A 25,538-nucleotide genomic window follows, 5' to 3' on the forward strand; every position below is an offset into this window, starting at 1 on the left:
GGGTTCTAATGGCATGTTGTAATACTACCACCTCTGAGCTAGAAACCCATGTTCAAGTCCCACCTACTAGAGATGTTGAGATTAGATTAGACTACTTACAGTGTGGAAATAGGCCCTTCGGCTCAACAAGTCCACACTTACCCGCCGAAGCGCAACCCATCCAGACCCATTCCCCTACATTTACCCCTTCACCTAACACTACGGGCAATTTAGCATGGCCAATTCACCTAACCTGCACATTTTTTGGACTGTGGGAGGAAACCGGAGCACCCGGAGGAAACCCATGCAGACATAGGGAGTATGTGCAAACTCCACACAGTCAGTCGCCTGAGCCAGGAATTGAACCCGGATCTCTGGTGCTGTAAGGCAGCAGTGCTAACCACTGTGCCACTGAGAACAGATTGATTAAAAAATATATATTCAAAGAATCCTTCACAATTTTGAAGACCTCCATCAGATTATTTGTTGTATTTGAATTAACAAAAAAATCCAAATTTATCAATGCCAACTTCATACATCCTTGATAAAGTTATAGTAAATTTACATACACCTTCCCTTCACTATGCCTGTAACATGAGATTTGAACACATGGACATGCTGAAATCACGACACAGGGATTCTTTACTTCAATGATGCCAGAGCATTACAAACAAGAAGGGAAATGAAGGTTAAACAGGAAGATAGATTTGTATGGAATTATGCCAGTGGTTTACATCTAGTTGAGGAAACCCTTTGTCTGTCTCATCCGTCTCCCATGACGCCAACTTTCACCAAACATACCCTTTCCTCTAAAGAGGATCTATTTAACTGGTCTATCTGCCCTGCTTGGAGCCTTCCCTCACTACCATTACCTGCTGCTGGAGGTCTTGGCACAACTGCTTGAGCTGCCCTGTTTGGTACTCTCCTTGACCATGTCAATTGTCGCTGGAGGTTCCATTACGCTTTTTCCTTGAGACTTTGCCATTTTGGCAACCATACATTACACAGAGTGATCACTTGTGAAGCAGTGTATGATTAGCAGATTCAACTGTTTCATGACGGTTATATTATTTGGGCCCACATTTTGGTAGCATTCTCTTCTTGTTTCACCTATCTGCGCAAATGGTAAAAAGATAGTGATATCAGCATTTTCTCCACAAAATATTCTCAATCTCATATTTGTACTGGTAGCTTCTTCCAAAAGGAGCCAAGCTCTATGGTGGATCACCCACATTGGTGTCTAAGTTGGTCAGGTCTCCAGGATATGTATAGTCAGTGGCATTTGTTGCCTTAGTTTTTGCCTCCCAATAGCTTCTTCCTGCAGTTGTTTTTCAGAATGTGAATCAACCTCCTCCCATTGGAGGTGCTCCCGGATTAACAATACACAGGTCACACGAGGATTCCTCATCACTATCCAACACCACCTCATTCAAGCCATCATCTACTGATACTTCAGGTTCCACAATATGCTGAGTGACCTTCTTGCCTCCACATCACCCACTTCAAGCAACTCACCTTTGCGAACCACTTTCTGAAGCTCCTCTCCAGCTTGATGTGGCCATCTGTATCAGCTATTTGATGACTGTCGGGTTCAGGGTGCCAGACATCTTGTACTTTATTCTGATGCCCAACATTCTGATTTCAGAGGAATACCCTTGTACCAGTTGGAAGGTCAGCTGTATCATTGTTGTGACTGCTCATTTTTTTTTATACTCAGTGCTTTTCTTAGTCCTTTTGGATGCCATCTTGAGTACATGGCTTAGCTTTGTGTGAAGCTTGCCAATCTACTCATTGACCTGGCAATCTCCATCAGAATGCCAGACTTTGTAACGCCTCTGTAGGAATATGCACCCAAGGTGCACACTGGATCACTGTGAATCAGACATGAAACACTGATATGGACAAGCTAATCACATAATAACATGCTTTCTATAGTTAAGATCCTTTGGTCATGGGCGGTAATGGTCTGTGTGAACTTGGTAAACACATCTGTAAGTATGAGAATGTGCTCAGGCCCATAAGTCCCATGGTCAATGACTATAAAATCCATTTTCAGATCCTCTAGAAGTCTCTTTTGACCTGCTGCTGGACATTCACTAACATATCATTATCCAGTTTTCCAGTCATTAGATGTTTTTCCTGATTTGTGACAATTCAATGTAATAGTAATTTTTAAATAAATTGAATCAGACGTGCCACTTGTAACAACAATAATGAACATGGTTTTCTGAAAACAACAAGTAAAATTAAAAATCACATTCCCATCCATTAGAGCAATATCTGTAAACGATGCAGCAGAATGGAACTTCATCATAGATCATATAGTAGAGAAGAGATCATTTAGCTGATTGAGTCTGTACCGCCAAAATTATACAACCTACACCCGCCATACTTTATCACACTAGGTCCATTGCCTTGAATATCATAGCATTTAAAGTGGTCATTAAAATACTTATAAAAGGTCTCCTACCTCAACTACTCTCCCAGGCAATGCATTCCAAACGCCCACCACCTTCTGGGTGAAAATGTTTTTCATAGAGTCATAGAGATGTACAGCATGGAGACAGACCCTTCGGTCCAACCCGTCCATGCCGACCAGATATTCCAACCCACTAGTCCCACCTGCCAGCACCCTGCCCATATCTCTCCAAACCCTTCCTACTCATATACCCATCCAAATGCCTCTTAAATGTTGCAATTGTACCAGCCTCCAACACATCCTCTGGCAGCTCAACCCATGCGTACCACCCTCTGCGTGAAAAAGCTGCCTCTTAAGTCTCTTTTATATCTTTCCCCTCTCACCCTAAACCTATGCCCTCTAGTTCTGGATTCCCCGATCCCAAGGAAAAGACTGTCTATTTATCCTATCCATGCCCCTCATAATTTTGTAAATCTCTATAAGGTCATGACACTCCAGGGAAAACAGCCCCAGCCTGTTCAGCCTCTCCCCATAGCTCAAATCCTCCAACCCTGGCAACATCCTTGTAAATCTTTTCTGAACCTTTTCAAGTTTCACAATATCTTTCTGATAGGAAGGAGACCAGAATTGCATGCAATATTCCAACAATGGCCTAACCAATGTCCTGGACAGCCTCAACTTGATCTTCCAACTCCTGTACTCAATACTCTGACCAATAAAGGAGAACCTGTGACTCCACTTTCAAGGAGCTATGAACCTCCACTCCAAGGTCTCTTTGTTCAGCAACACTCCCTAGGACCTTACCATTAAGTGTATAAGTCCTGCTAAGATTTGCTTTCCTAAAATGCAGCACCTCACGTTTATCTGAATTAAACTCCATCTACCATTTCTCAGCCCATTGGCCCATCTGGTCCAGATCTTGTTGTAATCTGAGGTAACCCTCTTCGCTGTCCACTACACCTCCAATTTTGGTGTCATCTGCAAAGTTACTAATTGTACCTCTTATGCTCGCATCCAAATCATTTATGTAAATGACAAAAAGTAGAGGACCCAGCACCGATCCTAGTGGCACTCCACTGGTCACAGGCCTCCAGTCTGAAAAACAGCCCTCCACCACCACCCTCTGTCTTCTACCTTTCAGCCAGTTCTGTATCCAAATGGCTAGTTCTCCCTGTATTCAGCGAGATCTAACCTTGCTAATCAGTCTCCCATGGGGAATCTTGTCAAACACCTTACTGAATGTCCATATAGATCACATCTACTGCTCTGCCCTCATCAATCTTCTTTGTTACTTCTTCAAAAAACTCAATCAAGTTTGTGAGACATGATTTTCCACGCACAAAGCCATGTTGATTATCCCTAATCAGTCCTTACCTTTCCAAATACATATACATCCTGTCCCTCAGGATTCCCTCCAACAACTTGCCCACCACTGAGGTCAGGCTCACCGGTCTATAGTTCCGTGGCTAGTCTTTACCGCCCTTCTTAAACTGTGGCACCACGTTTGCCAACCTCCAGTCTTCCGGCACCTCACCTGTGACTATCGATGATACAAATATCTCAGCAAGAGGCCCAGCAATCACTTCTCCAGCTTCCCACAGAGTTCTCGGGTACACCTGATCAGGTCCTGGGGATTTATCCACCTTTAACCGTTTCAAGACACCCAGCACTTTCTCCTCTGTAATCTGGACATTTTGCAAGATGTCACCATCTATTTCCCTACAGTCTATATCTTCCATATCCTTTTCCACAGTAAATACTGATGCAAAATATTCATTTAGTATCTCACCCATTTTGTGTGGCTCCACACAAAGGCTGCCTTGCTGATCTTTGAGGGGCCCTATTCTCTCCCTTGTTATCCTTTTGTCCTTAATGTATTTGTAAAAACGCTTTCGATTCTCCTTAATTCTATTTGCCAAAGCTATCTCATGTCCCCTTTTTGCCCTCCTGATTTCCCTCTTAAGTATACTCCTACTTTCTTTATACTCTTCTAAGGATTCACTTGATCTATCCTGTCTATACCTGACATATGCTTCCTTCTTTTTCTTAACCAAACCCTCAATTTCTTTAGTCATCCAGCATTCCTTATACCTACCAGCCTTCCCTTTCACCCTGACAGGAATATACTTTCTCTGGATTCTTGTTCTCTCATTTCTGATGGCTTCCCATTTTCCAGCTGTCTCTTTACCTGCAAACATCTGCCTCCTATCAGCTTTCAAAAGTTCTTGCCTAATACTGTCAAAATTGGCCTTTCTACAATTTAGAACTTCAATTTTTAGATCTGGTCTATCCTTTTCCATCATGATTTTAAAATGAAAAGAATTATGGTCGCTGGCCCCAAAGTGCTCCCCCACTGACACCTCACTCACCTGCCCTGCCTTATTTCCCAAGAGTAGGTCAAGTTTTCCACCTTCTCTAGTAGGTACATCCACATACTGAATCAAACAATTGTCTTGTATGCACTTAAGAAATTCCTCTCCATCTAAACCTTTAACACTATGGCAGTCCCAGTCGATGTTTGGAAAGTTAAAATCCCCCACCATAACCACCCTATTATTCTTACAGATAGCTGAGATCTCCTTACAAGTTTGTTTCTCAATTTCCCTCTGACTACTGGAGGGTCTATAATACAATCCCAACAAGGTGATCATCCCTTTCTTATTTCTCAGTTCCATCCAAATAATTCCCCTGGATGTATTTCCGGGTATATCCTCCCTCAGCACAGCTGTAATGCTATCCCTTATCAAAACTCCACTCCTCCTCCTCTCTTGCCTCCCTTTCTTTCCTTCCTGTAGCATTTATATCCTGGAACATTAAACTGCCAGTCCTGCCCATCCCTGAGCCATATCTCTGTAATTGCTATGATATCCCAGTCCAATGTTCCTAACCATGCCCTGAGTTCATCTGCCTTCCCTGTTAGTCCCCTTGCATTTCCTCACTATCTCCCTGGGTCCTACACCCCCCACCTTACTAGCTTAAATGCTCACAAGCAGTTCTAGCAAATCTCCCTGCCAGTATATTAGTCCCCTTTCAATTTAGGTGCAATCCGTCCTTCTTGTACAGGTCACTTCTACCCCAAAAGAGATTCCAATGATCCAAAAATGTAAATCCTTCTCCCATACACCAACTTCTCAGCCATGCATTCATCTGCTCTATTTTCCTATTCCTGCCCTCACTAGCTCGTAGCACTGGGAATAATCCAGATATTACTACCCTTGAGGACCTCCTTTTTAAATTTCTGCCTAACTCTCTGTAATCTCCCTTCCGAATCTCAACCTTTTCCCTTCTTATATCGTTGATTCCAATGTGGACAATGACCTCTTGCTGGCCCCTCTCCCCCGTGAGAACATTCTGTACCCTCTCTGAGGCACCCTTGATCCTGGCACCAGGGAAACAACACACCATTCTGCTTTTTCTCTGCTGGCCACAGAAACGTCTGTCTGTACCTCAGACTACAGAATCCCCTAACACAATTGATCTCTTGGAAGCCGATGTACCTCTCATTGCATTAGAGCCAGTCTCAATACCAGAAACTTAGTTGTTCGTGCTACGTTCCCCTGAGAATCCATCACCCCCTACATTTTCCAAAACAGCATACCAGTTTGAAATGGGTATATCCACAAAAGACTGCTGCCCCAGGTGCCTACCTCTCTTACCCTTCCTGGAGTTAACCCATCTATGTGACTGTATCTGAGACTTTTCCCCCTTCCTATAACTGCCATCCATCTCATACTGTTGCTGTTGGAAATTCCTCATCGCTTCTATCTGTCTCTCCAACCAATTCACTCGATCTGATAAGATTCACATCCAACAGCATTTATGGCAGACATAATCCGCAGTAACCCTTAAACTCTCTTTAAACTCCCACATCTGACAAGAAGTACACATCATTGCAAAGGCCATTTTTGCTTCTTCACATTCTACAGACCCAGAAAATAAAACCGTCTTATTCCTCTACAAAACACTGTACCAGATTAAATGAAGAGCTATGGCTTATATTTTAAGTTTAATCAAGAGACTTACCTCCAAAAACATATAATCAAGAAAGAACCCACTGTACTCACTAATACAGCCTTTCCCTTGGACAGACTTAAAACAACAATTAACTTATCTGATTCTGTGTTGTGAACTTCGCCCAAACCGGTTCCTCCAAGATAAGTTGTGAAATTTACTGTCTGTTAATTTTCCCAGATGCACTCCGATGTCCAGCGACACATGAATTCAAAAACAGCAAAGGCAGTAACTGTGCAGGTTCTCTCTCTCTCTCTCTCTCTCTCTCTCTCCTGCACTGTCCTCACCATGTGCTTCCTTTGTCTGCTCTTCTCCCTTTTAAAACTGCTGTTATTTTGACTTTTTTTTCCAAAGTTCCAAAACAATGCAACAGCATATAAGACAGTAACTGCTGCTCCTGGAATTCGAGGAAATCACCTCCAGCACCGAAAATACCTCAAAAAAAAAGGAGCAGCTCTTACAGCCAGAAATTTTGTCCCGTCCTCCAATCCCTTCTAAACCTCCTGCATTTATTACTCCTTTGACTAAGGGGAACATCTGCTTTCCATTCATTGCCCCTGATAATCTTACACATCTCTACACACCACCCCCTCCCAACCTTCTCTGCTCCAAAGAAAACAATCCAAGCTTATCCAGCCTCTCTTTATAGCTGTAATACTCCATCCCAGCGAGTCTTCTTTGCACTCCTTGCAATGCAATCACATCCTCCTATAGTGTGGTGATCAAATCGTACACACTACTCCTACCATGACATAATTGAAGTTCTGTGCAGCTCCAATAAAACCAGCCTGCTCTTATAATCAATTCAAGGTTTACATAAATTACAATCAATGCCATGACTGATAAAGGCAAGTATGTCAAATGCTTTCTTAATTTGTCTTGTCAACTTTAGGAATCTGTGCACATGCACTCCAAGATCTCTTTGTTCCTCTGAGCTTCAGAGTAATCGAGTACTCCCTTGTCTTTTTTCCTTCTTCCAAAGTGTATCACCTCACAGAGTTAAGTCCCATTTGTCACTGATCTGCCTTTTTGACCAATCTGTTTGTATTCTTCAGGAAGCTAACACCCACCTCCTGACTAAAACCACCTGGCCAATCTTTGTGTCATCCACAAACTTACTCATCATGCCTCCCACATTTTCATCTACATAATTTACGAATATCATAAACAATAAGGAGCTTCGTGATACACCACTACACACAGACCCCTATTACACAAATTGTCTTCTACCACCACCCTTTGGCACCTGTCACTGAGCCATATACGAGCTGATGTGGTACCCTTGAAAACGTGAACATTTGATATTCTCTGGTACAGAAAAAGACAAATTATGTGAGAGTTCTTTGTATGAGGCAGTGAGATTGGGAGGTGCTAGGAAGATTTAATATAAATTATGGAGGCTCACATCCCTAAGCAGTGCCAAAGGGAAGTCTGTCAGTGTCAGAGGCGGTAGAGGTAGAAAGTGAACTTCACTGTGTTATTTAGTAGGTATAGGTAAGTGAATTTGGAACAGCTTAGGTAGAGGAAAAACATTTAGATGCTGCTTGTGTTATTGTGTTTTTGGCTTCAAGATAAGGCACTAACTTTCTGCATCTCAACAAACCACTCTAGTTTTCACCTCTTGTATGGTGTTCAATCTGAACATGGTTCTAAAAAGAATGTCAATGTCTACCTTGAGTATCAGACTCCTTCACATGCTTTCATGCAATCAGAATTGCTCCTACCTCACTCTCTTGTTCACAAGCAATACACTGTATCCTATGGCTAAAAGATCCGCATTTGACTTGTGAGCCTTGGTTTGACAATCTCGGATATGAGGAGACAATAGACAGCAAAATAACAAAGATTCAGAAAATGGTAGTATACCTGATTTGAGTTCTAATTCATGGAGAATTCTCTCCTTTCTGTCAGGTCCTCTCTTGCTGAATGACTTCACGAACCATTCCAAGTTCCATTCTTTCCAAGAAAATGGTACTGGCTTTAGCCCTAGATATTACAACAAAAAATTAACACTGGGATTACTTGATGGAGTAAGAAAATACATTTGGCATTTTATCTTTGTGAAACATTGTTAGTATTAAGTGAGGAGGCAGGGGTCTAATAGTCATAATTAGAAACGCAAAGTGAATGCTGTGGGGCCATGGCAGCTGTTGGACTTCAAAATCAATTAACAAATCAGGGACAATGGTAACTATGAATATTGTCATAAAGATGTTGTACCCAACTGCTACTAATTCAAAAAAGAATTAAACCAGACTGGCCACCTGGCACTGAAAATGAAATGGCAGACCCATTTGTATGAACCCTGCAAAGTTTTCCTTATTAACATCTGGGGGATTGTGCCAAAATTCTAAGAGCTATCCCACAGATTAATCAAACAACAATCTGAAACAGTCATACTCACAGAATCATACCATACAGGCGACATCACAAACACCAGCATCATCATCTTTAGGTATATCCTGTCCCACCTGCAGGGTGGACCCACCAGAGGTGGCAGGACAGTGGAACACAATTGGAAAAGAGTTGCTTCTGGAGTCCTCAACATTGAAATTGGACGCCATGTACCTGAACAGAATGTACCTGAGTGGGGGGATCTCCAATGTTCATTACCAAGGATGTTTTTGTAGAAGCAATACTGACTAGGATAGCTGAGTCCTAATTGGGCCTGCCACAAGTACTGAGGGAACCAACATGAGGAAAAACTTCCATGACCTCATTCATACTAATCTCCCTGCTGCAGATTCATCCATCCATGACAATAGTGGTGAGAGTGACCAGTGAAAAATCTTGTGGAAAGGAGATTTTATTTTCACACAGAATATACCGACCATCACGTTATATAAGGAGGGGAAAGTGAGGACTGCAGATGCTGGAGATCAGAGCTAAAAATGTGTTGCTGGAAAAGCGCAGCAGGTCAGGCAGCATCCAAGGAACAGGAGAATCAACGTTTCGGGCATAGCCCTTCTTCAGGAATGAGGAAAGTGTGTCCAGCAGGCTAAGATAAAAGGTAGGGAGGAGGGACTTGGGGGAGGGACGTTGGAAATGCGATACGTGGAAGGAGGTCAAGGTGAGGGTGATAGGCCAGAGTGGGGTGGGGGAGGAGAGGTCAGGAAGAAGATTTCAGGTTAGGAAGGCGGTGCTGAGTTCAAGGGATTTGACTGAGACAAGGTGGGGGGAGGGGAAATGAGGAAACTGGAGAAATCTGAGTTCATCCCTTGTGGTTGGAGGGTTCCTAGGCGGAAGATGAGGCGCTCTTCCTCCAACTGTCGTGTTGCTATGGTCTGGCGATGGAGGAGTCCAAGGACCTGCATGTCCTTGGTGGAGTGAGAGGGGGAATTGAAGTGTTAAGCCACGGTGTGGTTGGTCCGGGTGTCCCGAAGGTGTTCTCTGAAACGTTCCACAAGTAGGCGGCCTGTCTCACCAATATAGAGGAGGCCACATCGGGTGCAGCAGATGCAATAGATGATGTGTGTGGAGGTGCAGGTGAATTTGTGGCGGATATGGAAGGATCCCTTGGGGCCTTGGAGGGAAGTAAGGGGGGAGGTGCGGGCACAAGGTTTGCATTTCTTACGGTTGCAGGGGAAGGTGGCGGGAGAGGAGGTTGGGTTGGTGGGGGGTGTGGACCTGACGAGTGAGTCACGGAGGGAGTGGTCTTTTCGGAATGCTGATAGGGGAGGGGAAGGAAATATATCCCTGGTGGTGGGGTCCGTTAGGAGGTGGCAGAAATGACGGCAGATGATATGCTGTATATGGAGGTTGGTGGGGTGGTAGGTGAGGACCAGTGGGGTTCTGTCCTGGTGGCGGTTGGAGGGGCGGGGCTCAAGGGCGGAGGAGCGGGAATTGGAGGAGATGCGGTGGAGGGCATCGTCGACCATGTCTGGGGGGAAATTGCGGTCTTTGAAGAAGGAGGCCATCTGGGTTGCACGGTTTTGGAACTCGTCCTCCTGGGAGCAGATGCGGCGGAGACGAAGGAATTGGGAATATGGGATGGCGTTTTTACAGGGGGCAGGGTGGGAGGAGGTGTAGTCTAGGTAGCTGTGGGAGTCAGTCGGTTTATAGTAAATGTCCGTGTTGATTTGGTCGCCAGAGATAGAAATGGAAAGGTCTAGGAAGGGGAGGGAGGAGTCTGAGACGGTCAAGATGAATTCGAGGTTGGGGTGGAAGGTGTTGGTAAAGTGGATGAACTGTTCAACTTCCTCGTGGGAGCACGAGGCAGCGCCGATACAGTCATCAATGTAGCAGAGGAAAAGGTGGGGGGTGGTACCAGTGTAGCTGCGGAAGATGGACTGTTCCACATATCCTATGAAGAGGCAGGCATAGGTGGGGCCCATGCGGGTGCCCATGGCTACTCCTTTGGTTTGGAGGAAGTGGGAGGATTGGAAAGAGAAGTTGTTCAGAGTGAGGACCAGTTCAGTCAGTCGAAGGAGGGTGTCAGTGGAAGGGTATTGGTTGGTACGGCGGGAAAGGAAGAAGTGGAGGGCTTTGAGTCCTTCGTGATGGGGGATGGAGGTGTACAGGAACAGGATGTCCATGGTGAAGATAAGGCGTTGGGGACCGGGGAAGCGAAAATCATGGAGGAGGTGGAGGGCATGGGTGGTATCCCGAATGTAGGTGGGGAGTTCTTGGACTAAGGGGGACAGGACCGTGTCGATGTATGCAGAGATGAATTCGGTGGGGCAGGAGCAGGCTGAGACAATGGGTCGGCCGGGGCAGTCAGGTTTGTGGATTTTGGGCAGGAGGTAGAAACGGGCGGTGCGGGGTTGTGGGACTATGAGGTTGGAGGCGGTGGATGGGAGATCCCCTGAGCTGATGAGGTTATAGACGGTCTGGGAGATGATGGTTTGGTGGTGGGAGGTGGGGTCATGATCAATGGGGCAGTAGGAGGAGGTGTCCACGAGCTGGCGTTTAGCCTCAGCGGTGTAAAGGTCGGTGCGCCAAACTACTACCTCGCCTCCCTTGTTTGCCGGTTTGATAGTGAGGTTGGGGTTGGAACGGAGGGAGTGGAGGGCTGCACGTTCCAAGGGTGAGAGGTTGGAGTGGGTGAGAGGGGTGGAGAATTTGAAGCGGTAATGTCGTGGCGGGAGTTGGCTATGAAGAGATCGAGGGTGGGTAAGAGGCCAGCACGGGGTGTCCAGGTGGATGGGGTGTGTTGGAGGCGGGAGAAGGGGTCGTCAGGGGGAGGGCGAGAATCTTGGTTGAAGTAGTAGGCACGGAGGCGAAGGCAGCGGAAGAATTGTTCGATGTCATGCTGTGTGTTGAACTCGTTAATCCGGTTATATAATACAATAGACACAACTTCATTCGGAAGAACGTACTACTAATCATGCCTCGATATTCCACAAACCATTATAAAATGTATAAAATTCCGAATGAAACCTTCAGAAGAACCAATTCTGGTGTCTGAGTGCAACACGACAAAATCAATTCATACCAGCTTTCTTCAATAACAGTAAAAGAAGTGCATTCTAACACTTAACTTTAACAAGAGCAGTGAAATGGAAAGATTTCAAATATAAGCAACTTAAACTACATTTATCCCTTCAGATCCCAAAATACACACCCACTCATCATGATTAAGACAGACAAAAGACAAACAGTTCAATACATATATTACGATGAGAAAAAGAATACAGGCATAGTAAACAAAATTCCACAGATCAAAAGTCCAGACCATAAGGTGGAAAGTTATTTTTCTCACAATCCTTTTGATTTTCGCAGTGATGATAGACTGTTGACTTAGGATCATGGTTGATCAAGTTAACTCAGGTCTTTTCTTGGATTCTTTCTTTTAAACTTTCCTGTTTTTTCTATTTTTTTTCCAGAAAGAGGAAGAGAGAAAGAGAGAGGGAGAGATTGATGCTTTCTCCCTGCAGGCTCTGGAGGTTCCTTTCCACTCTGCTGCTCTTAGCAGTCACCTCTCCTTACCAACCAGAAGAATTTCTTCAACTCAAAATATTCTTAGGGCCACTTAGTCTTGAAGTCTCCCTCTTAGAACTTCAAAAAAATGTTGTATCACACAGCGCAATATGCAACACTTGATTTTCAAGTTACAAAACAGCATGGTATTCTAGTTACAGCAGTTCAAAAAAAGCAAAATACTGCAGATGGTGTAACTCTGAAATAAAAACATTAAGTGATGGTGAAAATCAGCAGGTCTGACAGCAACTGTGGAGAAATTAACAATGTTCACATTTCAAGTCTGATATGACTTCTTCAGAACCACTTGTAGAGAACTGGAAATATGGAAGTGTTAAACTGAGTATTCAGAAATACAAACAATGGGAAGTAAGAGTACAAACATTTGCATGTTTTATTCACTTGTTAAGATCTGGAGTCATGCTGAACTTCAATAATATTGATTACACATACGCTCTTTTTTAGTGGTATGATTACCTAGCAAATTCTCACAACTGAAAATACTGACCCATTATGTTCAACATTTCACATCGAGTTGGATATTAGGTTTATATAAGCCTTTTGGGAATGGTTACTATTTTTACAAAAGTACCCCACACGAGAAAAATCAATTTTCTATGATAAACAATGCCTATGAATGACCTGCTATCCATGCCAGTTAACACAGCCTGATTATGTCTTTGGATCTATGATGATACTTCAGATTGTAACTTAAATCACAGAATTTAAAACAGTATTTATTAAAATGGCAGCGACATTAAAATTCTGCTGGCATTTATGTTTAAAATAATTTAAATGTTAATAAGCAGTGATAATTCTTATTAAATCTTTTATTCACATTTACACATTTTTTTGACAGGTAGAATACTTATGAAAATCCCTAGGTTCTTGTATGCATATTATTAATGTTAATGTTTCTAGATTTAAGCTCATGATGTCTTCAAGGTAGTGTGGTATTAAATTTGTACCCATGGTTCCAAGTATACTTAGTTCAGAACCTTTGGTACATAGTTAAATTCGGGTCAGAAATTTGTTAGCAATAATGGAAAATATATGAGGTCCACATGCAGCTTCAGAACATTTGAAAGCCTCACGAAACTGCTGACTAAAATTATTCTATTCCAATTTTTCTTTTCTGTTCTGTTCTTGAGGATGTTGGACTTCTGCTGAATAATTACACAGATGCTTGCAGCCCTTGGTATCTCTGAAAATTTGCCATTTATTTTTAGGTATGTCAACAGGCTAACTGACTTTAAGGACATCCTAGTTAAGCATAACATTGTGGTCACTAGAAATCCAAAGTGTCAGAAGAACAGAACTTGATTGAATTTTTTCCCTCTTTATCCTTTGAGTGCTGAGACCAAATGTAGCGACCTCAGCATCTTTGATGACTTCATGTAAATAGTGCAGACCTAGAATTTAAGGTCACAATCCAGACGATTCCATGTCAATTGAGGTACTGCAATTAATCACTGAGCCATTAGGCAGACTATATCTAATGCAAACTAGTTTCTATTAATTAACTAAATTGGGCTTATTACTTATCCAATAAATTATCACCATATTAAATCCAGATAGATGGTATTGCAATAATATCTTTAAAGACAATCTACATCCATCCAGATTGATCTGAAAGTGTTACCATTGCAAGACTCAATTATTTCTTAACTTAATTTGGACTTTTTGCTTTTCTACTCTATCTGGAGGCCAATTCCAGATACCAAATTGTGTGAAATAAAACTGTGACACAGTTCTAATTTTGCCATTTATAATGGTAACTGTATTGCCCTATACTCACATTTTAATTTAACATAATTTATTCAGGTCATTTTGTTGTAAGATGTGCAGGTTAAGTGAATTGGCCATTCTAAATTGTCCACAGTGTTCAGGGATGTGTAGGTTAGGCGCATTAGTCAGAGGTAAATGTAGAGTAATAGGGGAGAGGAATGGGTTTGGGTGGATATTCTTTAGAGGGTCGGTGTGGACTTGTTGGGCCGAAAGGTCTGCTTCCACACTGCAGGGATTCTATGATTCTATTTGAGCACTCTGTAATAGATATCAGAATCCAAATCATTAATATCAGTTACAGAAATCAAGCCAATCCCAATCCTAAAGACAGAGCATTTAGCATCTTTCCTGCCCAACCCACCAACCTTCCTCCCTACTATTACATTGTTATCCAACAGAAATAATTGATTAACTGCAGGTATTGCAACTATGATACAATTTTACCTATAGACAAGTGCAGGGAATATATAGAGGATAGAGTTTGAAGAATTCTCCCAGGCAACATGAGGTGAATTTGCACGCGATGAGTCAATTCCTCTGAAACGTATTTTGGGTTAAGATATTCAGGTCCTTTTCTGGATTTCTGCATGATAGGCATGTCCCTTTGATCTGGTTAATGTAGTTAAGAAGACTATTCTGAATCCTGCAGGGACCAGATGTAAAAGGTTCTGTCTGGCATGCTTATTTAGTTAATAAGCATCCATCACCATTCTGCATTTCTCCATCACTAGAGTTTGGAATTCAGCAAGAATTTATTAGATGGACCACATCTTAGTATAGTTTTCAGGGGTTTGTTCAGCAGTGGCAATCTGTTTCACTTTGGAGAAATTGCTTAGCTGGTTCATTTGTACAACAGCAAACTTCCTCCTGGCTCTCCATCCAAATTACACTTGGATGCTGTTGATTAAAGACAACTAAATAATTAAGATACCTCACATACATTTTCTTCTAGCTACTGAAAAAAGCAAATAGGTCAGTGCAAAAATGAAAAGGGAAAATTTGACAGGTAATTTTGTTTCTTTATTCATGTTAGCAACCAGAACAAAATACACTTTAATTTGTTATACTTTATATCATAAATGCAAAGCAATTGCAGATAAATGCAAAAAAGGAACACATGCTTTTGATTAGCTTTGCTGAAAGAATGACCTGAAATATTAGGTTTCTTTCTTTCTCCAAAGGTGCTGCTGGACCTGAGCATTTCCAGCATTGTCTGGTTTTATTTCAGATTTAGTGCATGTGTAGTTTTTGTTTTTGTTTTGTAGTAATAATTACCTGACAATTACCATCCTTTTACAATTTGAAATTAATCTTAATTTTACAAATTGGAATGAGTCTACAGAAAAATATTCATTTTCTTAACTTCAAGAACTCCTTTCAAAGCATTAGCAGGATCTCCCTAATTTGGTTATGATACCTATTAATGAGTAACTCCAATGTAGCATCAAAACAATTGTGCAGTTCCAGGCTCAAGTGTCCCTGACCTTATTAACAGCAGATGCTGCAACTTATTGCAAAGTAGTATGCAGGATTTCCACTACTATACATAGATTTAGAAAAAATTCAAAGTACAGACTCTAGATTACTATGAACAATGAAGGAATTCATACCTGTGATCCAGAGTGAGAAGAGTTCAGTTAGCTCATTTTTAAATTCATCCCCAAAACGGTTGAGAGATTCTGGGTAAGACTTGTAGAAAATTGCAAAGACAGCTTGAGCTAAGTAACCAGGATATACCTAAACAGAAATCAGATATAGTATTAGCATAATATGGATTTTCAGGTCATCTGCCTTGATCACACATGGGTTGAATGGAGATGTAGAACTTTGGAGAGGAACTAGAAGACATTTTTGCACAATACCTACTGACAATTCTTTGTTCAGCTGCATTGCATGCGCTACAATTTTGCAAGCATTTGATTTTAAGGGACAAAAAGCATCCAAAGTATTGATATTAAATGTTTTTAATCCTGACAAAGTTAATTTTGAATGGAAGCTCTATATGCAAAATACTTAAGGGGAAAATGTTTTGACTTAAGCATTGAATTTTTGGTTATGTTTGTTGTTGCTAGTGTTCACAATAGTTTGAAAGGGTGACATTGTATTTAGTACAGATTTCTTTTCCCGTATTTCTAAATAATATGTTAATTTATACATTTTAAGCTTATTTAAGTATTGTGGTATGTTTTAAATGTTCCCAAAAAGTTCATTGTTGCCCATTAAGCCACAGAGAGTGGATTGTACAAGAATTATTTCCCAGACATTAGGGAACAACAACAGCAACAAAAGGCTACATGAGAAAGAGTTTGACCATAACCAAATGTTCACAGGAATTCAAGAAGACAAGATAATTTGATGCAACCTTCATGATGCTGTGATTGGTAGCAAGTGAACATAAAATTAATACTTGGGGATATTTAGTGGTGGAAATGTATAAGATGAAATAATATAAAGCAGAAATTCTAGAGATATTTAAGTCATTCTGGTTTTCAATATCATTAAGAGAAAGTGAGGACTGCAGTTGCTGGAGATCAGAGTCAAAAACTGGCACTGGAAAAGCACAGCCGGTCAGGCAGCATCTGAGGAGTTGACGTTTTGGGCATAAGGCCTTCATCAGGGTTTATGCTGACTTGCTGTGCTTTTTCAGGGCCACAGTTTTCCACTGTGACTTCAATACCATTATGTCTAGCTGCTTAGTGTAACTAATTGTCTATAACTAAAATGTATATATTTTGATTGATTCATATCTTTCTGGCAATTACACATTGAGATGTAAGATTGTCTGGAGACTATTCAGCTTGAGAAAAGAATGAGCAGACTTATGAATATACAAATGGATCTTTATCAACAAGTGCATTTGGACAGCAGAGGACAGAGAAGGAAAGACTAAATTTATGATCAAGAACTGGAGGATTCTCTCTCACTCTTTCACTCAATCTCAATCCTAGCAAACCAGCATTGATGAAAAAAGCAACTTGAATACAGCACAGTTGACTGAGAAATTAATCATATCTGCAAGCTTTGCCATTCCTAAGACAGCAATTTAGCAGTTGAGTAGAACCTAGGACCCTGGTGCTGTGAGGCAGCAGTGCTAACCACTGAGCCACTCTGGTGGGAGATTTTAGGTATGATACGGGATTTTAACTTTTCAAACATAGACTGGACTGCCATAGTGTTAAGGGTTTAGATGGAGAGCAATTTGTTAAGTGTGTAGAAGTAAATCTTCTGATTCAGTATATGGATGTACCTACTAGACCAAGTGCAAACCTCGACCTCCTCTCGGGAAATAAGACTGAGGTGTCAGTGGGGGAGCACTTTGGGGTCAGCGACCATAATTCTCTTAATTTTAAAATAGTGATGGAAAAGGAAAGACTGGATCTAAAAGTTAAAGTACTAAATTGCATGAAAGCCAATTTTGACGGCATTAGGAAAGAGCTTTAAAAAGTTGTATGGGGGCAGATGTTCGCAGGTAAAATGATGGCTGGAAATGGGAAGCCTTCAAAAATGAGATAACGAGAGTCCAGAAACAGTATCTTGCTGTTAGGGTGAAAGGCAAGGCTGGTGGGTATAGGGAATGCTGGATGACTAGAGAAATTGAGGTTTCGGTTAAGTAAAAGAAGGAAGCATGTGTCATGTATAGACAGCAAAGATTGAATGAATCCTGAGAAGAGTATAAAGGCAGTAGGAGAACATTTAAGAGCGAAATCAGGTGGGTAAAAAGTGGACATGAGACCACTTTGGCAAATAGGGTTAAGGAGAATCCAAAGGGATTTTACATCAAGGAGAAAAGGGTAACTAAAGAGAGAATAGGGCCCCTCAAGGGGCAGCCTATATGTGGAGCCGCAGGAGAGGGGGAGATACTAAACGAGTATTTTACATCAGTGTTTATTGTGGAGAAGGACATGGAAGATGTAGAATGTAGGGAAATAGATGGTGACATCTTGAAAAACGTCCATTTTTACAGAGGAGAAAGTGCTGGATATCTAAAAACACATTAAGGTGGATGAATCCCCAGGAACTGATCAGGTGTACCCTAGAATTCTGTGGGAAGTTAGGGAAGTGATCGCTGGGCCCCTAGCTGAGATATTTGTATCATCGATAGTCACAGGTGAGGTGCCAGTAGACTGGAGGTTGGCTAACATGGTGCCAATATTTAAGAAAGGTGGTGAGGAAAAGCTTGGGAACTATGGACCAGTGAGCCTGACATCGGTGGTGGGCAAATTGTTTGAGGGAATCCTGAGGGATAGGATTGACATGCATTTGGAAAGGGAAAAACCGATTAGGGATAGTCAACATGACTTTGTGCATAGGAGATTATTTCTCACCAATTTGATTGAGTTTTTTGAAGAAATAATGAAGAGGATTGATGATGGAAAAGCAGTAGACATGATCTACAGACAAGGTTCCTCATGGTAGACTGGTTAGCAAGGTTAAATCACATGGAATACAGGGAGAACTAGCTATTTGGATATAGAACTGGCTCGAAGGTAGAAGACAGAGGGTGATGGTGGAGGGTCCTTTTTCAGTCTGGAGGGCTGTGGCCTGTGGTATGCCACAAGAATTGATGCTGGGTCCACTGCTTTCGTCATTTATATTAATGATTTGGATGTGAATACAGGAGGTATAATTAGTAAGTTTGAGGATCACACCAAAAGTAGAGGTGTAGTGGATAGCAAAGAAAGTAACCTCAGAGTACAACTGGATCTTGATCAGATGGGCCAATGTGCTGAGGAATGGCAGGTGGAGTTTAATTTAGATAAATGTGAGGTGCTGCATTTCAGAAAGGCAAATCAGGGCAGGATTTATAAACTGAATGGTAAGATCCTAGGGAGTGGATGAACAAAGAGACCTTGAAGTGCAGGTTCATAGTTCCTTGATAGTGGAGTCGCAGGTAGATAGGATAGTGAAGAAGGTGTTTGGTATGCTTTCCTTTATTGGTCAGAACATTGAGTATAGGAGTTGGGAGGTCAGGTTGCGGCTGTACAGGACATTGGTTTGGCCACTTTTGGAATACTGCATTCAATTCTGGTCTCCCTGCTATAGGAAGAATGTTGTGAAACTTGAAAGAGTTCAGAAAGGTTTCACAAGGATGTTGCCAGGTATGGAGGGTTTGAGCTATAGGAAGACGCTGAAGAGGCTGGGGCTGTTTTTCCTGAAGCACCAGAGGTTGAGGGGTGATCTTATAGAGGTTTATGAAACCATGAGGGGCATGGATAGGGTATATAGACAAGGTCTTTTCCCTGGGGTGAGGGAGTCCAGAACTAGAGGGCATAGGTTTAAGGTGAGAGAAGAAAGATTTAAAAGGACCTTTTCACGCAGAGGATGGTGCACATATAGAATGAGCTGCCAGAGGAAGTGGTGGAGGTTAGTACAATTATAACATAGGAAGGGTTGACAGGGATATGGGCCAAGTGCTGGCAAATAGGACATCTGGTCGGCATGGTCTAGTTGGACTGAAAGGTCTGTTTTCATGCTGTACATCTCTATGACTCTATGTTAGAAAAGACTAGAGCTGTGAACCCTCCTCATTCAGTCATAACAACAGTCAGTAAATTTTTTTGCTGAATCTAGACTAAAATGTCAACACTTTAAATTAAATCTCACCAAACACCTATATTAAATATTGTAATTACTAATGGAAATCATTGACAGTATTTCTTGGCTTTAGATTCACAATTTTTAATCTATATATTACAAAATGGCATTCTGCCTAAATAAACTCTCAAAATCTGAATAGCATTCAAATTTCTTTGTGAGAAACGTTGATGATTTATCACAGGTCACAGGCTAAGAGGAGTTCTATCCCCATAAGTCTGCATAACAGTGAGTGCCATGTCTTATCTCAACTAGCCAGATGCCAAAAGGAAATAAGCATATTTTCTACGAAGGACCACCTGATGAAGAGGCAACGCCTCAAAAGCTAATGCTTCCAAATAAACCTGTTGGGCTATAACCTGCTGTTGTGTGATTTTTAACTTCTGTGAGGGAGGTTAATAAATGCAAAATGTTATAATGCATTTTCAACAACAATGTTTTTATGGAGGTAAATTGGAGCATGATCATGAGAAAAGAAGAAGAAAACTTTCAGCATAGCAAAGAGATAAATGAGACTTCAAAAGTGAGTTTACAAAAACGTAGGCATATTACTTGATCTAAATGATTCAAAAATTATTTGGGGAGAGCTGCGGATAAATTATGATCTATCAATTTTAAATGGAAAGATATAACAAGTAACAGGTAACCTTTTCACAACCTCCAAAAAGATGTTAGATTTAGCATGATATCAGATGACATGTGGTGGAATGCATTGAGAATTGTTTGCCTGGTCTTAATCAGTGCAGTCATTTTCTGTTTGGCTGCAAGTATACTATTGGAGTGTTTGAGAATTGTTGAAAGAATAAATTGGTATCCAAATGACAAGGAAGCAGAATGTTTTTCACTCAGTGCTTTCTTTACTGTATTAACGTTCACTCTGGCTCACAGTCCATTTCCTTTCCCTGATCCATCCAACTTATGATTAAATGTCACAAATGCAAACTGGAAAAATTGCAGATTCAATTATTTTTTACTCCATTCTGGTAAGTACATTTCATGGATAATCATCACAGTCACTCAATCTTATTGAGATTAAAATAACAGATTGATTCAGTGTGTTGAGCTTACACATAGCAAATCTGTGTTTCTGCAGTGAAACCCGAGAGATTAAATTATTGACCATAACTAGAAAAACAAAATCCAGAAGTTACAGCAAACTACATATTTGGAAGCTGTTGAAGGGACATAAATTGAAGGAAAACATCTTTGTTACTGAGCAATGATAAGCATCTGTTATTCATCATTATAACTGGAGTGTTGATGTGAGGTGTGATTTGAGGTTTGACTCTGTTCTTGAGCCAAATATTTATAAAAACGTTGTATGTTTACAGCCCTGTAGAAACCTGCACCAGCTGTGTTTCTATGTTTCCAAAGGTAGTTAAAGTCTTAGGGATAATTACAGAAGATCATGCATTAGCAGAAAGTGATACAGAACATTGCAACACCTGTATAGACAACTGTAGTTTGGCAAAATATGAAGCTATACACTTCTTAATGATTAGGTGAGAAACAACACTGGCATTGGGCTACAAACAGAACATTAATGTTAACGAAATGCTACATAGAATTTATAGTGCAGAAACACTTCCAACTGGCCTCTGCCAGTGTTTATACTTCACATGAGCTTCTTCCCATTCTAATTCACCTAACACCATCAGCATATACTGTTTCTCTTTCATGTATTTATGCAGGATCATTTTAAATGCACAAATAATGTTTTGCCACAACCACACAACGTGATCATAAGCTCTCATTCTAACCACACACTAGTTAGTTTCTCCTGAATTCCTTATTGGATATATTAGTAACTGCCCTGACTTAAATGTGAACTGTGCACCGATATTCATTTCCAATTGTTACAAACTGTATAAAATTTCAATGAGACCACGAATTTTCCTGACTGACTTCAACTCTGAAAAAAAGCAATTCACACCAACTTTCTTCCAACAGCAGTAAAAATACTCTACTGTAATACAATTTTAACAGGAGCAGTGAAAAGAAAGAATTTTTAAATTTATGCTACTTAAACTATACCCTTCAAAATCCCAAACATACACACAATCCAAATTAAGATACACAAAAGACAAACAGTTTAACATCTATTATTGGCGTAAAAAAAAGACAGGGTAAACAAAATTCCAATGATCAAAAGTTCAAACTACAAGGTAGAAAGTTAATTTTTCTCCCAGTTCTTTCGATTTTTGCAATGTCTATGGTGTGATGGTCATTCTTCAATTTGCTGGTTTATTGGGTTTTTCCAGATGTTCCTTTCCGTGCTTTTGCTCTTGATACTTAAAGCTTTTTGATATACTGCAGCTCAACCAATCAGACAGCTGCTGTTGGGAAAAATTTTCTTAACTTGACATAACCTTCAGGCTGCTTAGTCTCAAACCCTCCCTCTTACTGCTTCGAAAAAGCAACATCATCCTGCATAGCTCAACAATGTACAAACATCGATTCTCAAGGTGCAAAACTTGCTGCCATTCCAGTTACAGCAGTCCAATTTCCACTTCAGTTTATAATCGCCAAAAAAATGAAAACCATGTGGCTTCTTATTGTAACCATCCTGTATTTATGACACCTAGCTTTTGACAAGTTGAAAGTATCTTTCCAATATGTAATTAGTCTAGATTTTGAAAACTAATAAAGGCATATCACAGTTGTAAGAATCATAAAGATTTGAAGTCATGGTTGAATTTGAAGTCCCCCAAAACAGGTGGACAAGCAAAGAGGTAACATTGGGTGGAATAGCAGCAGTACCATTTTCATGACTTACTTGCCATTGCTGGTTTTATATATCAATCATACAATAAAGATTAATTAAAACAATAATGTTGACTCTTAACTAGAATAAAGATCATATACATACGATGAAAACTGGGAGACCCTATTTACAAACGTCAGATCTCTACCACTATTTCTATTACCTGAGCACAGCTATGGGTCTACTGCATCACATCCTCCTTCTGTGCCTGCAGTTAGGATACATTCCCTTAAAGGTATATGCACATCATCTTACCACACACACCCTTTGTTTCTAAACCAGAAGTTTACCCTTAAAGAATAAAACTATTAACATTATAGTAAGTAAAGTGATATTGCCCCAGATTTTCTATTCTCCAGATGGGTAGAGACAGGACATAGCGCCACCCAAGATGTGCTTCAGGATCCTGCAGATGTCCTGATGTATTGATTCTAAAGAAATTTCCTGGGAGATCTGAACTTCCGATGTGCAATTCTCCAGTTCCAATTAAAGCCCGATGAAGATGAGTAAGTAACTTTTTTTTTGTCTTAACAGCATCAAAAAAGGGGTTCCTAAGCTGACCAGAAGCTTTGTGCCACTGTCTCTGAACATGCCCCGAAAGAAATGAATACATTTACCAATATCTAAAATGTACAATTGTTTTGCTGGGTTCAAGTCCCACCTGCTTCAGAGATGTGTATTAACATCTCTGAAAGGTTAATTTGAAAAAATATCTATCCAACTAGACTTGATTATGCTAATCTTGTTTGGAGGCTGCTGTATGGTTTTTGAATGTTAGGTTGGGGCTTTGCATTTGTGTTGCATCTTAAGCCATGATGTGATTTGAATAGAAAGACTCGATGTTTCAGGTTGTGGTATTGGTCCACTTGCCATTTGTTTCATTGCTCTGCCTTGCCATTTTTGTCCATATTAAATATTTTCACTGATGTTCAGGTTAGGTAATTCAACTTGTATGCATTTTGTACTCTAGGAACATCGGTGAATGAGGATTTGGAAGAGTTTTCCACACAAGGCTGCTGAATAGTAATTCTGAATTGGTTACACAACATAATGAAGTACGCAAGATCAGAAAAGGTATCTCCAACTGTTCTACATGGACTATCAATTGATGACCTGTATTACTAAATTGGGTGATCTTCTCCAATGCAAGCATGGGGTTTCTACTTGTGTTCACAGTGATACTCACCTTTATCTAGACATCACTGTGATTGGCAATCAAGGGCAGATGATAGGCAATATAGACAAATCTAGTGAGCAGTGTGGCCTCCATGATTGTTCACCTTTTAATGATGTATGAAATGCATTGGGCACCAAAAGACATTGGAAGTATCAGTGCAGAAAATAAAGGCCAAAACAAGTAGCTCATGTCATGTTAAGCTGCAGCTGGAAGGCAAATAGGTGCAGCAATCCACTCAACCTGTAAGCCTGGACTTGCAGTTTCCACAACATAAGTTGTTGTAGTGACATCTGAGTGTCATAGATCCCAGGGATGGAATCTCAAAACCATATATGTGTTGAGCTTGACAGTGATTGGTTTAATTATCACTTGTCATTTTATCTGAGTAAAAACGTTCCAGTGTGCTAAGTGAAAGGATGTTTGTGCCTGTACTGTATTCAATTTTGCAGACAATTTTTGCTTTCCTTATATCCATGGATTTTAAACTGGATGGTGTCAAAAACATCTGTTACACCCACTATGCTAGTACATTCTTTCACGGTCACCATACTGAATGTCTGCTCGTGTTGTGCATCGATGTTTTAGTTATCCTCATCATCTGAATGTGTAGCTTGGCTACATATTTCATAGATCCTATTTTGACAATGTCTATTGCACATCCTTGGTTGAGTGGATTGCTGCACCTATTTGCCCTCCAGCTGCAGCTTAACATGACATGAGCTACTTGTTTTGGCCTTTATTTTCTGCACTGATACTTCCAATGTCTTTTGGTGCCCAATGCATTTCATACATCATTAAAAGGTGAACAATCATGGAGGCCACACTGCTCACTAGATTTGTCCATATTGCCTATCATGCTCATGTGGATAAATTCCATATATCTGTGGACTCTGTCTATTCAGTAGCATTGCTTCATATTTACATTTGCTTTGTAGTAGTGTTTCCACACTGTTACATTTGGGTTGGTCAAAGAGATTTTCTGGAATGCTTCTGCTGGGGTGGATGCAATCAAGAGCTCTATTATTAGATCAGATTCCCTACAGTGTGCAAACAGGCCCTTTGGCCTAACAGGTCCACACTGACCCTTCGAAGAGTAACCCACCCAGACCTATTTCCCTCTGACTAATGCACCTAACACTATGAGCAATTTAGAATCAAACCCAGGACCCTGGCGCTGTGAGGCAGCAATGCTAACCACTGAGCCACTGTGCCACCGCAATTATTCTATTGCCTAGTTCTCAGTTGTTACCTAAATGACATGCATTTCAGACAGCATATTCTGAAGTTAAACCTCTCATGTAATTGATTTTCAAGTGACCAAATTTTATCTGGATTTTGAAGGTCATTGTTCAACAGAACTGAAGTCTGTGGAGGCCTTCATTGCCTATGGAAAGTTTAATTTTAATGGCTTATTTTTCTAGTCAATAAATACTGAGTTTCAGGGTTGCTGATTAAATGCAATGATATTGCTGTTGAGCCAATTCTGTCTTTCATAAACTAACTGAAGCTTCATGCAAAAACACAGTCATTTCTGGTATGAAAATGGATTGCAAACTTCATAGTTAGCATTAACCAGAAAAAAATGCATACTTTTTGCTGCCTTCTTTAAGCGGTTATAAGCTTTTCTCAATGAGCTCTTCTTTCCTAGTGTCCAGTGTTTTATTCACTATTGACCTCCTGAAGGTTGGTCAGCAACAGTAATTGACTATTCTATTGGTTGCATTCTGCTTAAACCTATACTCCCTGGAATCAGCAACGAATGTCTGTTCCTGCACAAACTTCACAACCAAAAGATTTATGAATTTTAGCAATCCTACAACTCTGAATTCCAGTTGACTGGAGTGAGATTTGAGTCCCAGAATGGAGGTACAGTGTGCATGATTCCT

The 25,538-nt window shown here is 40.8% G+C and overlaps 1 protein-coding gene across 4 annotated transcripts in view; it reads right to left on the reverse strand.

Moving 5' to 3' along the window:
* LOC140468927 (protein FAM227B-like) overlaps positions 1-25,538 on the reverse strand; it is a 308,644-nt gene that overhangs the window by 250,421 nt on the left and 32,685 nt on the right. For all 4 annotated transcript variants that reach the window (XM_072565043.1, XM_072565044.1, XM_072565041.1 and 1 more), the window contains 2 exons: positions 15,727-15,853; positions 8,276-8,395 (listed from right to left, as the gene is read on the reverse strand). In XM_072565043.1, coding sequence (XP_072421144.1) covers positions 8,276-8,395; positions 15,727-15,853 — 247 coding nt within the window. The remainder of the gene's footprint in view (positions 1-8,275; positions 8,396-15,726; positions 15,854-25,538) is intronic.

The sequence above is a fragment of the Chiloscyllium punctatum genome, chromosome 48 (assembly GCF_047496795.1).
Source record: "Chiloscyllium punctatum isolate Juve2018m chromosome 48, sChiPun1.3, whole genome shotgun sequence".
NCBI lineage: Eukaryota > Metazoa > Chordata > Chondrichthyes > Orectolobiformes > Hemiscylliidae > Chiloscyllium > Chiloscyllium punctatum.